The 19180-nt window shown below is 42.0% G+C and overlaps 1 protein-coding gene across 1 annotated transcript; it reads left to right on the top strand.

Moving 5' to 3' along the window:
• The first annotated feature begins 7127 nt into the window (after nucleotides 1-7127).
• LOC122925027 (oocyte zinc finger protein XlCOF6-like) lies at nucleotides 7128-17245 on the top strand. Its single transcript, XM_044276563.1, has 2 exons — nucleotides 7128-7188; nucleotides 14135-17245. The coding sequence occupies exons 1-2, from the start codon at nucleotides 7155-7157 to the stop codon at nucleotides 16105-16107; spliced, it is 2007 nt and encodes a 668-aa protein (XP_044132498.1). The 5' UTR covers nucleotides 7128-7154; the 3' UTR covers nucleotides 16108-17245.
• Nucleotides 17246-19180: the final 1935 nt, after the last annotated feature.

Raw genomic sequence — 19180 nt, 5'->3', positions numbered from 1 at the left:
GCAACACGAAGTTAGTGTTTGTTTTGGTGCCGTGTTGGATCCGCCTCTCATCAGGTGCACTGGGTGGAGTCATTAGTTTAAATGGCACTCCAGCCAAGTGATCTGAGCGGATTATACTAATCATTGTGGTCTGGGAAGCTAGGAGGGAAGGTTGGCTGTCTGTTCCTGCTCTGGAAGATAAGTGTCATTTCTAGTTTGGTTGTTTTGTGTCATCTTTCCCATCCAGGTTCTGTGCGAGCAGGCTGGTCCTATTTCCCCACTTCACCATCTCAGGAAATTCAGGGTTTTGTCAGCCCAGGCTGGAGGACACATCACACCTACCTTCAAGGTCTGTATGTGGGCTGAGCAGTGCAGCGAAAGAGGTCAGGGATTAGCTAGGAGGTGACCCTTCCCCTGTCTCTCGTCCAGAGCCTGGTTGGTGCGCTATCTGTTATTCGGAGTGCACGCCCGCCGTGACACTTAGTTTGCTGTTCACAAAAATTCCTAAGTTCTTTCCCATGTCAGTGTTACCCAGTGTTTTACCATTTAGTATGTACGGGTGACTTGCATTATTCCTTCCCATGTGCATAACCTTACATTTGTCAGTGTTAAACCTCATCTGCCACTTCTCTGCCCAAGTCTCCAATCTATCCAGATCCATCTGTAGCAGTATACTGATCTCTGTAGTATATATACAGTGTACTGTCCTCTGTAGTAGATTTGTATATATACACAGTATACTGTCCTCTGTGGTATATCTATACAATATACTGTCCTCTGTAGTGTATATATACAGTATACTGTCTCCTGTAGTGTATATATACAGTATACTGTCTCCTATAGTATGTGTATATACAGTATACTGTCTGTAGTGTGTGTGTATATATATATATATATATATATATATAAATCCAGAAAAACAGACGGCACTCCAATGGATAAAAGTAAGTGAACCTTTATTCACCCTGGGTGAATAAAGGTTCACTTACTTTTATCCATTGGAGTGCCGCCCGTTTTTCTGGATTTATACATTGGGGTGAGAAGTCTTTTCCCCTTGGGACGTGCACCCTAACTTCGTCTGAGTTTGTACCAGTGCCGCCATTTTCCTTGAACTATATATATATATACAGACGTGGACAAAATTGTTGGTACCCTTTGGTCAATGAAAGAAAAAGTCACAATGGTCACAGAAATAACTTTAATCTGACAAAAGTAATAATAAATTAAAATTCTATAAATGTTAACCAATGAAAGTCAGACATTGTTTTTCAACCATGCTTCAACAGAATTATGTAAAAAAATAAACTCATGAAACAGGCATGGACAAAAATGATGGTACCCCTAACTTAATATTTTGTTGCGCAACCTTTTGAGGCAATCACTGCAATCAAACGCTTCCTGTAACTGTCAATGAGACATCTGCACCTCTCAGCAGGTATTTTGGCCCACTCCTCATGAGCAAACTGCTCCAGTTGTGTCCGGTTTGAAGGGTGCCTTTTCCAGACTGCATGTTTCAGCTCCTTCCAAAGATGCTCAATAGGATTGAGGTCAGGGCTCATAGAAGGCCACTTTAGAATAGTCCAATTTTTTCCTCTTAGCCATTCTTGGGTGTTTTTAGCGGTGTGTTTTGGGTCATTGTCCTGTTGCAAGACCCATGACCTGCGACTGAGACCAAGCTTTCTGACACTGGCTAGTACATTTCTCTCTAGAATTCCTTGATAGTCTTGAGATTTCATTGTACCCTGCACAGATTCAAGACACCCTGTGCCAGACGCAGCAAAGCAGCCCCAGAACATAACAGAGCCTCCTCCATGTTTCACAGTAGGGACAGTGTTCTTTTCTTGATATGCTTCATTTTTTCGTCTGTGAACATACAGCTGATGTGCCTTGGCAAAAACTTCGATTTTTGTCTCATCTGTCCACAGGACATTCTCCCAGAAGCTTTGTGGCTTGTCAACATGTAGTTTGGCATATTCCAGTCTTGCTTTTTTATGATTCGTTTTCAACAATGGTGTCCTCCTTGGTCGTCTCCCATGTAGTCCACTTTGGCTCAAACAACGACGGATGGTGCGATCTGACACTGATGTTCCTTGAGCATGAAGTTCACCTTGAATCTCTTTAGAAGTCTTTCTAGGCTCTTTTGTTACCATTCGGATTATCCGTCTCTTAGATTTGTCATCAATTTTCCTCCTGCGGCCACGTCCAGGGAGGTTGGCTACAGTCCCATGGATCTTAAACTTATGAATAATATGTGCAACTGTACTCACAGGAACATCTAGTTGCTTGGAGATGGTCTTATAGCCTTTACCTTTAACATGCTTGTCTATAATTTTCTTTCTGATCTCTTGAGACAGCTCTTTCCTTTGCTTCCTCTGGTCCATGTCGAGTGTGGTACACACCATATCACCAAACAACACAGTGATTACCTGGAGCCATATATATAGGCCCAATGGCTGATTACAAGGTTGTAGACACCTGTGATGCTAATTAGTGGACACACCTTGAATTAACATGTCCCTTTGGTCACATTATGTTCTGTGTTTTCTAGGGGTACCATCATTTTTGTCCATGCCTGTTTCATGAGTTTATTTTTTTACATAATTCTGTTGAAGCATGGTTGAAAAACAATGTCTGACTTTCATTGGTTAACATTTATAGAATTTTAATTTATTATTACTTTTGTCAGATTAAAGTTATTTCTGTGACCATTGTGACTTTTTCTTTCATTGACCAAAGGGTACCAACAATTTTGTCCACGTCTGTATATATATATATATATATATAAAAATGAAAAAATTGGACTGCACTCCAGGCGTGTCTTCAGAAAAATCTGTTTAATCACCCATAAATGGCAAAGCGACGTTTCGGCTCCAACTGAGCCTTTCTCAATATATATACAGTCAGGTCCATAAATATTGGGACATGGACACAATTCAAACATTTTTGGCTCTATACACCACCACAATGGATGTGAAATGAAACAAACAAGATGTGCTTTACCTGCAGACTGTCAGCTTTAATTTGAGGTATTTACATCCAAATCAGGTGAACGGTGCAGGAATTACAGCAGTTTGCATATGTGCCTCCCACTTGTTAAGGAACCAAAAGTAATGGGACAGAATAATAATCATAAATCAAACTTTCACTTTTTAATACTTGGTTGCAAATCCTTTGCAGTCAATTACAGCCTGAAGTTTGGAATCACTAATAAATACAAGAGAAGCAGTTCTATTGGCCGCCATACATGCCCACGCCATGACACTACCACCACCATGCTTCACTGATGAGGTGGTATGCTTAGGATCATGAGCAGTACCTTTCCTTCTCCATACTCTTCTCTTCCCATCACTCTGGTACAAGTTGATCTTGCTCTCATCTGTCCATAGGATGTTGTTCCAGAACTGTAAAGGCTTTTTTAGATGTCGTTTGGCAAACTCTAATCTGGCCTTTCTGTTTTTGAGGCTCACCAATGGTTTACATCCTGTTGTGAACCTTCTGTATTCACTCTGGTGAAGTCTTCTCTTGATTGTTGACACACATACACCTACCTCCTGGAGAGTGTTCTTGATCTGGCCAACTGTTGTGAAGGGTGTTTTCTTCACCAGGGAAAGAACTCTTCGGTCATCCACCACAGTTGTTTTCCGTGGTCTTCCGGGTCTTTTGGTGTTGCTGAGCTCACCGGTGCGTTCCTTTTTTTTAAGAATGTTCCAAACAGTTGTTTTGGCCACGCCTAATGTTTTTGCTATCTCTCTGTGATGGGTTTGTTTTGTTTTTTCAGCCTAATGATGGCTTCACTGATAGTGACAGCTCTTTGGATCTCATCTTGAGAGTTGACGGCAACAGATTCCAAATGCAAATAGCAGACTGGAAATGAACTCTGGACCTTTTATCTGCTCATTGTAATTAAGATAATGAGGGAATAACACACACCGGCCATGGAACAGCTGAGAAGCCAATTGTCCCATTACTTCTGGTCCCTTAACTAGTGGGAGGCACAGATGCAAACTGTTGTAATTCCTGCACCGTTCACCTGATTTGGATGTAAATACCCTCAAATTGAAGCTGACACTCTGCAGGTAAAGCACATCTTGTTTGTTTCATTTCAAATCCATTGTGGTGGTGTATAGAGCCAAACATTTTAGAATTGTGTCGGTCCCAATATTTATGGACCTGACTGTATATCAGGGTGGATTTGATTTAAATCAAACTGATTTAAATCGCGATTTAAAGGGAACCTGTCACCAGTTTTATGGTGTCCTAACTAAGGGCAACATAAATAAGTGACTGATTCTTTTAGCAAAATGCTGGGTCACTTTCTTTAATTGACTCAGTCAATCTGCCAACATCTTGTATTGAAAAGCTCCAGCTGATAATGATGAGTCCTGAATATTCATGAGCTCCTGACTCTCCCCGCCTACCTGCTGCTGATTGACAGTTTGTTTCCATATGAATCAGCAGCAGGTGGGCAGGGGAGTGGATATAGCTCTGAATTAAATATACGCTGGACTCAATGACATCACGCAGGACTCGAATCAGCTCGTTAGCATGCGGCATCTCTGTGTGTATATTATGAGGTAACCACCTGTCACACCAGTAAGTGAATACATCTAAGGTACTTTTTAGTAGTTAATGATTGTATATAATTAGTTAGATTATAATCAAATGTCCACATGACAGGTTTCCTTTAAATCACGATTTAAATCATAGTTTTCTACATAAAGACTAATTCTTGCTGGTATAACTTATAATATGCAAGTAGATGAAGATTTTTAGAATAACAATTTTTCATATTAGTTTGATTAGGTTGATTCTGTATTCATAGGTTTGTAGAAGTTAGGATTAAAGGGGTTCTGCACTTTGTTTTAAATGATGATCTATCCTCTGGATAGATCATCAGCTTCTGATCGGCAGGGGACCATTCCCTTAACTCTGACCTCCAGAGCAGCCTGCCTCTAGGTTGGCCAGAGGTCCGGTTTTAGGCCGGACAGTCCGGCTTCAGACTCCAGGTCCTGGACGGACACAGGGATGTTCTTTTGAACAGCTCACTCTCATACTGCAGCACTGTGCTGTCTGAGCATAAGCTGCAGGGAGAAAGTTGCCCTCCCTCGATCCCCTGCAGCTGACAGAAGTTGATTTTTGCCTTCATTTTTCAATCCCCGTCAGCTGCGAAGTGGGTGGGGAGCGTGGCTTAGTGGGACCTGAGGGCCAGGTTTTAAGTCTGTCTTTTGAGGGTTGCCTGAATGGACAACTTACCTGACCCCTGAACTGTCACCTCCACAGCACTCCGCTCCCTTAACAGTGTCATCCACAGTGCCCTGCCCCTTTTAAAGCTGACCTGCAGCAGTGAAGAAAAATGGCCGGGTTGTTATGGAAACCTGGTGTAAAAGTGTGTGTATGTGGAGACTAAGGACCTGCAAGCTTCTATTGGCTGATAAGGGACATGTGTATGGCAGTTGGGATATGAAGAGAAAGACCTGCAGTCTTCTATTGGCTAATGTAGGTCATGTGATGTGCCATATTTGCATTTTTGGGGAATATCTCAGGAACGGTACATGCTAGAGAGCTGTGACCTCCACAAGATTTCTTTCCAGGTAGCAAGGGATGTGTATACCAAGTTTCATTGAAATTGATGGTTGCGTTTTTGAGTGATAGTGGAACATACTTTCATACATACATACACATAAACGTCCTTCTTTGTATATATGGATAAGGGTCTGGCTGTGACATTACTTAATTCTCTTAGGATACGGGGGTCTATGCCATCTGGTACCGTCGATTTGTCTATTTTAATCTTTTTAAGACATCGCTGTACTTCTTCCTGGGTCAGACAGGGCACTTTTAATGGGGAACTTACTTTTACATTCTGCATTTCATCTTCTTCAGTGAATACAGTGGAGAAAAAAATATTTAATAGCTTACTAATATTTAATATCTCATTGCTTTCTGCCCCCCCCCCCCTTCCCTCATTACTCTGTAAAGGGCCGACACCTTCAGATTTATACTTTTTACCATTTATATAATTGAAGAACATTTTATGGTTAGTTTTACTCTCTTTGGCAATGAATCTCTGTCTCTAGTTTGGCTGCTTTTATTTGTCTTTTATATATTCTATTTTTCTTTATAGTTTTTCAATGCTTCCTCGCTACCCTCCTGTTTTTAGTTATTTTAAATGCAGGAGCAGGGATTCTACTCAAATCTATTTCTGGTGAAAAAGCCAAATAGGAGTCACAGGACAATAATAAATCTAAAAAAATGTAACGGGATCAGATACAGAAAATTCAAAATGGAAAAAATAAGATCAGCCATTCCAATGATATTCGAGGAGGCAATGATGGTGACATTAGATTTGAAGTATGAGTATTGTGATATCCCAATTCATCCAGACCACTAAAAGATTTCAAGATTTTGCAATGAAAAACAAGGGAAGGATACTACACTAGCAATTTACATGCCTGCCCTTTTGGGATTTTATCCTCCCCGAGGCTCTTCACAAAGGTGATGTCAGATCTGATTGCGTTCTGTTATGATAAGTCCATAGTTAGATGACCTATTGATTTTAGAGAATGACAAACAGGACTTTCACAGGCAGTTACCATTTGTATTGAAGAACCTACAGAAGTTGGGTTGGATGATCAACTTCCAAAAGTCATCACTGACCCTTTTACAAGGAAGGAACCATAGAGGGTCACATCTATTATTCCTGTTCCTGCCTGGTTGGAAGAGGGTCTCATCAGCGTAGAGCTGCCGTGGAGGACTCATGAAAAGAAAATTACCAGTAACTGTCATCCAGTTGTTCATTTAAGTGTCTCTCTCCATCCACAGGAGTACACAATAGTGAAGAAGACATTGGGGGACTGTGTGACTCCCATCATCCATCTCCAGGAGTCAGGAGGGCCGAGCAGGACCCCTCACCCCATCACAGAGCCTCCCCCTCACCCCCTGATACATGAGCAGAAGATCCTAGAACTCGCCAAAAAGATGTTGGAGCTGCTGACTGGAGAGGTGACGCTGCTGGGAATGCTGGGAAATTCTCCAGTAACAGCACTGGAGGGGTCTGGGTGATGACGGTGTCATTGTGTTGTCAGGTTCCTAAAAGGTGTCAGGATGTCACTGTCTATTTCTCCATGGAGGAGTGGGAGTATATAGAAGGACACAAGGATCTGTACAAGGAGGCCATGATGGAGGAGCACCAGCCTCTTATATCACAAGGTAAGAGCCATCATGTGCAGTGTATACACGTGTGTGCAGTGTATACATGTGTGTGATGTGTGTGCAGTGATATACAGGTGTCTTGTAAGGGAATGTTTTAATGTGAATTTGACCATTTGAAAATATTTAGGCTTAAGTAGGTTAAGTGATAAAAATATTTACAAAGTGTGATTAAATATATAAATATGAAAAGAGACAAATCACATACAGAATAGTTAATGTAAACAATAATTAATCACCTCGCTGCAGTACAATGGGAGGGGGGGGACTCCTGTCGTAGCACATGGCCAACACCCCATGGTTATACAAGAGAGAGATAGTAACCTACAACATCCTACCTGGATAATGTTCTCGGCGGAGTTCCAGTTATTTGTCTGTGTGCACAAAAAATGTATACATTTCAGCCCCTCCTCCTAAGGATGTCCAGTGTGCAGTATGTATGTCTCTAAGATAACTCAGTAATGCAGTCTTCTCAGCATAATGGAGGGTTTGTATATGTTATCTAACTATCCTTAATGCAATATATTACAAGGATTATAGAAGGTAATAATAAAAGGGGACAGAACAAATCAGTACTTTATTATGCATGTAAAATACCCTTACAACACAGGGGAGAACCCTACTTTTTAGATAAACAGGGAGCTCAGAGTCTCCTGCCTCCATACACTGCACTGCCAGGAGCTTAGATACACACGGAGCTCAGGGTTTTCCCATCAGTTCAGCTTTATGAGGGTCTGAGTTATGAGGATGAGTTTTACTTTTTCTCGTCCTCATTAGGGGGACATGGGACTCACTGATTAACCTTTTTATTCCTTTTTTTTTTTCAGGAGGGATAAAGAAAATCAGCCATACGACCCTTCTCCTGAATGAGCCACCAAGGATGGACAGTAAGGAGATCAGCAGAAGAATATTAGACCTCACCTTGGAGATCATCTCCCTGCTGAGCGGAGAGGTAAAGTTTTCTAGATTTCTCTCCTCTTTATTGTATTCTGTAACAAGTCAGACATCGGGAAGGAGAATCCATCATAGGGAGTGACTGGAAGAGTCCGGGGCCCTGGAGAACGGCCTCCAGACCTTCCAAGTTATGGAGAACTTGAAGATCAGCCCTCAATATGGTGAGTGATGTATCATGTGACCAGTGACTAATAGTCATGTTTTGGAAATATGAGGAGGTAAGTAGGCACGATTGTCCCTGGAGGAAAGGGCCGGAGGAGAACACATGGCCCGTGAAGGGTTTATTCCCTAAGTGTCTCTCTCCATCCACAGGAGTACACAATAGTGAAGAAGACATCGGGGGACTGTGTGACTCCCATCATCCATCTCCAGGAGTCAGGAGAGCGGAGCAGGACCCTTCCCCCCATCACAGAGCCTCCCCCTCACCCCCTGATACATGAGCAGAAGATCCTAGAGCTCACCCACAAGATGATGGAGCTGCTGACTGGAGAGGTGACACTGCTGGGAATGCTGGGATATTCTCCAGTAACCGCACTGAAGGGGTCTGGGTGATGACGGTGTCATTGTGTTGTCAGGTTCCTATAAGGTGTCAGGATGTCACTGTCTATTTCTCCATGGAGGAGTGGGAGTATATAGAAGGACACAAGGATCTGTACAAGGAGGCCATGATGGAGGAGCACCAGCCTCTTATATCACAAGGTAAGAGCCGTCATGTGCAGTGTATACACGTGTGTGCAGTGACACGTAATGGAGGAGCACCAGCCTCTTATATCACAAGGTAACAGTCGTCATGTGCAGTGTATACATGTGTGTGCAGTGAGATGTAATGGAGGACCAGTTACTAGAGAAGGGGGATAGGAGGATCCATTGTCTGTCTCTTCCAAAGGTGTCTTTACTGTAATGTGCTAGGGATTCCACAACTGGCGTTCTAGGTCTTCCACCCTGGAGCTGTGGACTTCATCTTCCTGCAGTGGGTCAGAATCTAAGGTAGTTGTCAGATGCTCACCTGTGCGTGCTCCAGCAGTGAGCCTGGCCTCTCTGTTGTGGTGCAGCCGGAGTTGTTTTGTTCCTTTAGCAGGGATGCAGAGCCAATCAGGCTCGGTGCCGGTGTCACATGCTTCCTGAGGTGGGCCATTTTAACAGTCGGTTGCTGGCAACAGGTGCCTGTGATTGGTCTTCTAAGCCTCACTGGTGTGTGTTGTACTACTGTCTAGATCCCTGGCATTCTGATTTTTACATTGTCCCTGACCTTGCTTCTGATTGCTGAATATTTCCTCTGAGGTTCTCTGCTGGCTCTGACCACATCTGGTATTTGACTCTGTGTTTGTTTCTTGTTTGTGCTGTGATGTATCTCTCCAGTTTGGACTGATTTTAACTTACTTTTGGATTCTGATCCAGTCTGGTTTTGACCTCTTTTGACTTCTGGTTTTGACCTCTTTCTGTCTGACTACTCTTTTACCCCACTAGGTTTAGGCTCCTGCAGTTAGGTAAGTTAGGGACCGTTGCCGAGTTGTGGGCTGCTAGTTAGGGTAGATCTTGCAAGTAGGTAGGTAGGGACAGGGCCGGTGCAAGGATTTTTGACAACGCAAGCAAAGCTACATTTTGGCGCCCTCCTCCCCCCCCCTCAGCTCAGCTGGCCCTGGTCCCGTCTGCATCAGCTGGTTTCTCCTCTGTGTGGTCCTGGTATCTTCGCTCTGCTTCAGATAATCGCTGGTTTGAGAACCGTATTTTTCACCCTATAGGAGGCACTGGCCCATAAGACGCACCTAGGTTTTAGAGCAGGATAATAAGAAAAAAATATTTTCCATTTCACCTTAGGTCAGACCAGCATTCAGACCCTTAATGTTAATCAGGCCTCAGATCAGACCCCCATTGCCTCTGATTAGCCTCCCATGTCAGCCATCAGCCCCCCATGTCACATTTATCCCCCTCAAGGCCTCCATGTCACATTTCTCCCCTTCCATGTCACATTTCTCACCCCTCTATGTCACATTTCTCCCCCTCCATGTCAAATCACCTATGTCACATCAGCCCTCACATTTGTTCCCCTCCATCCATGTTGTCACTTTTCTCCCCCCTCCATCCATGTTGCCACACTTATCCCCCTCCATCCATGTTGCCACATTTCCCCACCTCCGTCCATGTTGCCACATTTCTCCCCCTTCATCCATGTTGTCACATTTCTCCCCCCTCTATCCATGTTGTTACAATTCTCCCCCTCCATCCATGTTGTCAAATTTCTCCCCCTCCATCCATGCACAACCGCCATTAGTGCCCCTCACAGTGAAGAAACATTATGGCGTCAGGGATCTCATGGAGGTAAGATGTTGATCGCATTTGCATGACTGAAGCGATAAGATGTGATTAAGCTACCTGAGGAAAGCTAACAGAGACATCGGCAGAGTGGTGTCTCATTACGGAAGGAGACAGGCTTCCTTGTCAGACAAATGGGTGGCAGGCATCTCCTTACCAAAATCTGAGTCAAGGTGGGTAGAAAGTGTAACCTGGTAATACAATGATTTTGCCTTTCATTTTTCTGAGAGTATACAGGACGGATGTTGTTTTTTTTATTTCTTAAAAATAATGGCAGCTTTGCATCTTCCATCAATAAATAATTTGCCTGAAGGCAGTGAAATCCACTAAGTGGTGTGGCAGCGGCTGCACCACCAGCAGCTTCGCCAGGTGGATGTTCAGTTTGCACACAAGTGGATCACTGGGCACATACGGTTGTTACGCGCTCACACTTTATGTTATGGATGACTGACGATGAAGCAGCGAACAGGAAGGAGCAGTTGTTTGAGCAGGAGAAGCAATAGCCGATGATGTTTTTGATGATGACAACAACACTGTACTGCTTGTAGATGTGGCCTGGCTACTAGAATGATGATTGAGAGAAGGAGGACTGTCTTGCTTACATTGGTGGCCAGTGTTCTAGCCACATCTTATTTGGGCCTGCTGAGCTTGCTCACTGCAATGGTTTTGGTAGCTGGCACCAATGTTTCGAAAAATTCCCACACGGGAGATGGCCATGCAGAGTCACCACCATCCAAGCTTGACCTACAACTGCAGGTACATCGCCTTCTTCCGCCATATTTTATAGAAGCAAATGGTCATTTGGACAGTCTACTACAACAGATAGTAATTGTGACGAAGGAATATAAGTCAGGTGGTACATTAGCCTGTGCAAAATTGAATTTTTGTTATAAATTTAGTTTTTTTAGAAAAAACTATTTGTGGAATTGGAAAGATACTGCAGTATAACTGTGACATAGATAGAAAAACCATGTCACGTACACTAGGCTGACCGAGGAATGGAATCTTTGTAAATCAATTTTGAGAAATTTTTAAAGAAAAACTACAATGTCTGCCATCACTGTGCAGAAACATTCCCACAAAGTAGTTACCCAAACAGAGCCACCATCAGCAACACTAACATTTCTGCCACCAGCTTGCCCTACTTCTGACAGCTTTTGAACCTGTACCCACAGCAGCGGCATCGCCTTCTCCCGAGCATCAGTTTTGTAGTAAAAAGTTTGTGATTGGACGTAGTAAACTACAATATAACAGTGAGTGACACAGAATGTAATGTCCGGTACACTAGTCTGTGATTAATGGAATTTTTGTGATAACATTTTGAAAAAACTTTTAGAACAGTGAAGCCAAACACAGCTGGTCCACTTGTATTTTTTCTAATAACATTTTCAACAATTTCTTTTTAAAAAATGCCAAGTTGGAGACAGTCTGCAGCAAAAATAAATGCTGAAACTTAAAGAATCGGTGCAACAGCTTTCTGGAAAAAAATTGTAGTTGGACAATGTCCAGTGCAATGATGTTGACAAAAAAATCAGCAGCCAGTACATGGCTCCTGCACACCAGAAAAAAGGCATACTACAACAAAGCAAGCACAGGATTGCCCATGGCTGGAGGCAGCAAAGCAACACACAGAACCCTATATGACCCTTTTACTGTCACCAGCTAAAAACTCTCTCTATAAATGAATGAAATCAATCCATCTAAGTAAATATCTAAATGATTTCCCATCAGACCCTGAACTCGCTGATAACTTTTTTCCTTGTTTGTGATCATAGTACCTATGGGAGAGCCCCCCAGGGCAGGGACTCTCCCAGGGTCTTGTGATCCTCTCTATTAATCACCCCTGCTCTGCTGTGCTCACTACTGTACTGTGAAATGTAAAATGTTGGATGCCATTTTGAGCAATTTTATGAATCAAATTTGTAGAAGATGAATTTGTAGATTATTAAATTCATTCACGAAGTCTCCCACTAACGGGTGTTGCCCGCCCAAGAGCATATCACTCCCTCTCTTAATGCCTTGCACTGGCTCCCCGTCCAACAACGGGTGATGTTCAAGATTGGATGCTTCATGCATAGGGTATTCCATGGTGTGGGGCCCTTGTACCTACAACGTAAATTTGCTAGGAAATTGGTCTCTGGAATAGGTGCCTTATCCTCTAGGCCTTTGCGGCCTATGGTAAAGTGTCATGCCTTCTTCTTTTTCCTGCCTTGTTGAATCAGCCAGCTAAGCGCATCGAGGCCCTAAGAGTAAGACTGCGTGTACACAAGACTATACATCATCATCATCATGAATTTTGCCTATATGGAGGCAATACATTTTAATGCATTACAGAGACAGCATTAAAACTGAAGTGTTCCAACGAATCGACTTTAGATCTCTGATCCAAAGCTTGATTCACTCAACTCTAATTATCAGGAAGCTCTTATGTCATATGTGATTATTGTACAGACACAGACGTCACAGTGATGGCCACCTGCACTCACAGGACACTTCATTAGCTCCACCTTCCTAATTCTTGATAGGACCCTTGTTCCCCTTAGAACATCCTGAATTCTTAGTGTAATGGACCCAACAAGGTGCTGGAGACCTTTATTACAGGTTCTGATTGATGACCTCATTATGTCTATTCCACTGCATCCTACAGATGTCTATAAACCTGAGGTCTGGTGACTGTGCAGCCCCTAGGTCAAACAGACCGCATTGTCGTGTCCTTGAATTCAGCCTGAGACGTGCGCTTTACAGAACGTCATGACATATCATCTTGTTAAATGTAGATTGTGGCCATGATTAAATTGTTGATAACAATGTTAAAGAGGATCTCCCAAGATTTCACAATACAAACTGCTTGTAGTATTAAACAGATCTCTTAGACCTGATGAGGCCGGTGTACTTGTTTTGAAATTCCATGTCAGAATGCTAATATTAAAGTGAGAAAGTAAGATCGCTCATGAGTCCTATATTCACAAGCTGTACTCAGTCTCCAGTGTTCTCACATATCTCACAAATGCGCAGTATAGGCTGCAGTCCCCATAGCTGTGTAGTAAAGAAAAGCAGCAGATGCAATTAGAAGCTGTAATTTTACACTGAATCTCATGCTGGAAGACGGGCACATTCTCACTAAAGAGCGAGAGAGTCTGAAGCTTGTTCTGAGCATTGTGAGATTTCAGCAGCAGCAGACGAGGATGTACACTTAAAAGAGCTTGTGAATTAAGCTTTAGGTGGGTATTATGACATGGATTCTTCTAGTGAGGACATCAGCATCATGAGGTCTAAGATCTATTTATAATCATTACAGTTTGTGTTGAGGAACGTGGTGATGGATGCTTGTCTGTCATATATGTGTTGACAAAGTGCGAGGCTGGTGTCCAGACATGGGCTGTTCAAATTTAGAGTTTTATCAAATCTTGACTTACTGTATATAATAAAAGTTGTGATCAGGTGTAAACCAAAATCTTCGACTCTATCAGGACATCAGAAAATGTTATAGAAAGCTTTATAAGATGGAATAACAAATGCAGTTTTTGGGGCATTTTTTTTCCCACAATGAGTGAAATGAATTGATTTTACTGCTCCTTCCTGCTGGATCCACTTCCAGCCTAATAGGAAATTTATAAGTTTGTATTCTTAATAGTTTGGTAAAATATAAAACCGAAAATTTCAATTTTTATATTAACAGAAATTCCCAGTAAGAGTTCTGAGGAAAACTTCATGTTGTTACGAAATTATAAAGTAGAAGATGAAGATATAATGCAGCGCTCTTCAGGAGAAAACCTTAATGTTCATCCAGGACTTCACAGTACAGAATTATCATATAACGGGGAACCTTTTACTGAACAATCGCACGTTGTTATCACAGGTACAGCTCAGAAAGGTGGTAAAAGACTTCAGTGTGGTAAACAGTTCACAAAAAGCTTGGACCTCTCTACACAAAAAAGAACTCACACAGAGGAGAAGCCATACTCCTGTTCAGAATGTGGGAAGTGCTTTACATATAAATCTAATTTTATTATTCATGAGAGAATTCACACAGGAGAGAAACCATATCCATGTTCATACTGTGTGAAATGTTTCACACAGAAATCAGATCTTGTTAAACATGAGAGACGTCACACAGGAGAGAGGCTATTTTCATGTTCAGAATGTGGAAATACTTTTATACAAAAATCAGATCTTGTTAACCATGAGAGAATTCACACAGGAGAGAAGCCATATTCATGTTCAGAATGTAAAAAATGTTTTACACTGAAATCAAGTCTTGTTAAACATCAGAGATTTCACACAGGAGACAAACCATATTCATGTTCAGAATGCGGGAAGTGTTTTATACAGAAATCACATCTTATTACACATGAGAGAAGTCACACAGGAGAGAAGCCATATTCATGTTCAGAATGTGGAAAATGTTTTACCCAAAAATCAGATCTTGTTAATCATCATAGATTTCACACAGGAGACAAACCATATTCATGTTCAGAATGTGGGAAATGTTTTACACAGAAATCACATCTTATTACACATGAGAGAAGTCACACAGGAGACAAACCATATTCATGTTCAGAATGTGGGAAATGTTTTACACAAAAATCAGCCCTTGTTAAACATCATAGATTTCACACAGGAGACAAACCATATTCATGTTCAGAATGTGGGAAATGTTTTACACAGAAATCTCATCTTATTACACATGAGAGAAATCACACAGGAGAGAAGCCATTTTCATGTTCAGAATGTGGCAAATGTTTTACACAGAAATCTCATCTTATTGCACATCAGCGAAGTCACACGGGAGAGAAGCCATATTCATGTTCAGAATGTGGTAAATGTTTTACACAAAAATCAGATCTTGTAAAACATCAGAAATTTCACACAGGAGAGAAGCCATATTTATGTCCAGAATGTGGGAAATGTTTTATACAAAAATCAGCCCTTGTTAATCATCAGAGATTTCACACAGGAGAGAAGCCATATTCATGTTCAGAATGTGGGAAATGTTTTACACACAAATCGGATCTTGTTAAACATGAGAGAAGTCACACAGGAGAGAAGCCATATTCATGTTCAGAATGTGGGAAATGTTTTACGCAGAAATCTCATCTTATTACACATCAGAGAAGTCACACAGGAGAAAAGTCATATTCATGTTTAGAATGTGGAAAATGTTTTAGACAAAAATCTGATGTTGTTAAACATCAGAGAGTTCACACAGGAGAGAAGCCATATTCATGTTCAGAATGTGGGAAATGTTTTACACACAAATCAGATCTTGTTAAACATGAGACCAGTCACACAGGAGAGAAGCCATATTTATGTTCAGAATGTGGGAAATGTTTTACACAGAAAGCACATCTTATTACACATGAGAGAAGCCACACAGGAGAGAAGCCATATTCATGTACAGAATGTGAAAAATGTTTTACACAGAAAGTACATCTTATTACACATAAGAGAAGCCACACAGGAGAGAAGCCATATTCATGTTCAGAATGTGGAAAATGTTTTACACACAAATCAGTCCTTGTTAAACATCATAGATTTCACACAGGAGACAAACCATATTCATGTTCAGAATGTGGGAAATGTTTTACACAGAAATCACATCTTGTTACACATGAGAGAAGTCACATAGGAGGGAAGCCGTATTCATGTTGAGAATGTGGGGAATTTTTTAGAAGTAAATCACATCTTGTTATTCATGAGAGAATTCACACAAGAGACACACTATATTGATGTTCAGAATGTAGGAAATGTTTTACACAAAAATCAGGTCTCGTTAACCATGAGAAAAGTCACAAAGGAGAGAAACCATTTTCACATATTTTAACATATCAATTTATTGATGGACCTTAAACAGCCAATAAGAATATTTTTTATTTTTGGTTACAATTATTCTGGGTCTCCCAGATGACCAAATTAATATTTCTCTGATGTAAACTGTGACTGAGATCCACAAAGGAAAAGTGTTGTGGATATAAGGAAGAGAAGAAGAGCTTTGTTTACTTCCAGAGCAGTGAAGATGAATTGTCCCCATGATGCTTCTTATCGCTGTATTCACACCTCCACCCACACTGCGGGAGAGTCCAGAGTGACATGGGGAGAAGTAACAATGCTCCATGGAATTGTTTTAAAAGTAATGGACTCTCCAGACATTTTGGGGAGATCAATCCTTTCTTCTGTCCTGTGGAAGAAAGATGTTTTAGTTAGCACTTGTCCACTAATATGCTGCAGTCTCTGCTTAGCTCACACAGGCTGCGGGCTCTTCCTTCTATGTCCTGACCACATTATATTAACCAAATAATATTAAATGCTAATGAACAGAAAAGGAACATATCCAGTCATGATCCTCAGCCTGTGGGTTTGCATCAGAGTCTGCTTTTCAATGAGCAGGTACGCACTAAAGTGTCTTCCATGGCACAGAAGAAAAGATGGGTTTTCTAAAAAAAAAAAAAAACAGGAGAACCCTTATAAAGATAAAAGGAAATCTTATATTTGTGCCAGGAAATGTTGATGAATTATTGATATTTTGTATGTCTTAGATAAGTACTGGCCGGTAGGTCGCCTGCTCATTTATGCTCTGCTTGATGAAGATCTAATGCATGTAATACAATTTCTTTTTTAACAACATATTGTATTAGATTTTTCTTCTTTTTAACAACATATTTTATTAGATTTTCTCAATACAATTCCGACCCAGGGTGTGAGAAGTAATAAAAGTATAAGAAAAGTATGTAAAATATACAACTGCACAAGAGCAACATCGTTATACAGCTATATGGTCACAATATAATCAAACTATTTATTTCTGGGGGATTCACAGTTTTTATTTCAGGTTGTATATGTCACGTAGTGATGTTGGAGGGAACACCACACCGACCACAGGATGGAAGGGAAAAGCAACTAGGCCTCAAAGCTAGGGAAAGGAAAACAAACAGACACCACCTATGGAAACCCTAATCCTTGCCCTGACTCCTATCCGTATGAACAGACCTTGAGGGTAGGAATGTTCATACACTGGAACCTAAGACCCTGGAAACCCTGAATCGCCCTAGTCTGGGCTTGAGACGGTCTGTTCCTTCCAATATGAAAGAATCAGCGTCTCCCTGTGGCCTAGTAACAAAAGACAGAGGGGAAACCACAAAATATGAAAGGGAAGTAACACTTAACTTCTGAAGTACCGTATTTTTCGCCCTATAAGGCCCATAAGACGCACCTTGGTTTTTGAGGAGGGAAATAAACAAAATATTCTGAACCAAAAGGTGTGCTTTTGGTGGGTTTTCAACTAATGGTGGTCTGTGGATGGCACTGTTATGGGGGATCTGTTATTGGCACTGTTATAGGGGCATCTGTGAATGGCATGACACTTCTATGGGAGGGAATCTGTTCATAACACATATATAGCACCTTATGCTATGTGTCATCCACAGATCCCACCCATAACAGTGTCCCTGTATAGTGAATGACCCCCAATACAGGGGGTGGGGGTCAGCATCTGGTTTTGTAATGGCAGCGGGGCCCGGTGCAGTCACTGTATTCTATTACACCGGGCCACGCTCTCTGTAGTAATCATATCTAACCTGTAGGCACTGTTAAACTATAGAAATCATGTGCAATCCAGCTTGTAGTACTTACTACAATCTTCCGTAGCACGCAGGAGACCCGGCGACAACGTAACTCACTACGTCACACGCCTGGGAGGAGCAGGCGTGTGACGTAGTAAGTTATGCTGACGCGCGCCCGGCTTCCTGCCTGCTACAGAAGATTGTAGTAAGTACTACAGGCTGGATTGCGCATGATTTCTATAGTTTAACAGTGCCTACAGGTTAGATATGATTACTACAGAGAGCCGGGCCCAGTGTAATAGAATACAGTAACTGCACCGGGCCCCGCTGCCATTACAAAACCAGATGCCGGCCCCCAGCCTCTTCTCCCTCCCTGCTGATACACCCGCTGGCTGCGCTCTGCAGCATCATGGCAGAGGTGTAGCAGTTTAAAATTGCAGGATTCGCCCCATAAGACGCACTGACATTTTGCCCCCACTTTTTTGGGGGAAAAGTGCGTCTTATGGGACGAAAAATACGGTAAATGGACGAGCAGGAACTCAGAAGAGGACAACACACCAGCACTTCCAAAACCAAACTGAAGCTATCAACCGCATAGCATGATGGGTGAAGGCACACTAAATAGAGGAGTTGTAATGACCACTAAGCTACAGCTGAGACAAGAGTTGTGGTCATTACCAGCAACAACACTGAAAACAAGTAAACCAAAGAGGTTGTCAGATAACATCACGTGCAGCCAATCTCTTCCAGAAAACATCTGATAAATCCTGTATAGGAAGATGTATAGTTTCTTGACCAAACGCTGGTGCTGGGCTTTAATCTGGAGCACTGTGCATGTACACTGCAGGATTAAAGTATCTGCTTCTACAATTTAGCCAGGAGCAGGCCCTGTCTTTGCCCGTCACTGACAGCCGAAGACCAGGAGGAGTAGACGGAATTGATTTATTACCGTTTCCGCCGTCTCCTTTCCTTACTACATAGCGTTTAATGAGTTCAGTTTCACATCTACTGCAGCAATTCCGGCAGGCTGTTCCTGCATAGAAGAGCCTGCTTGAGTTCTCTGAATCCGGCACTGCCCAATGCAACCATAATGTCCGCTGGCCCCATTAACTATAGTGGGGTCCGGCAGATATGCAGAGAATTGGCTGGACATAAACCGCTGCACA

Source organism: Bufo gargarizans, chromosome 1 (assembly GCF_014858855.1).
Source record: "Bufo gargarizans isolate SCDJY-AF-19 chromosome 1, ASM1485885v1, whole genome shotgun sequence".
Taxonomy (NCBI): Eukaryota; Metazoa; Chordata; class Amphibia; order Anura; family Bufonidae; genus Bufo; species Bufo gargarizans.
Note: the sequence above shows the minus strand (reverse complement) of the source record. Positions and strands in the feature narration are given on the sequence as shown.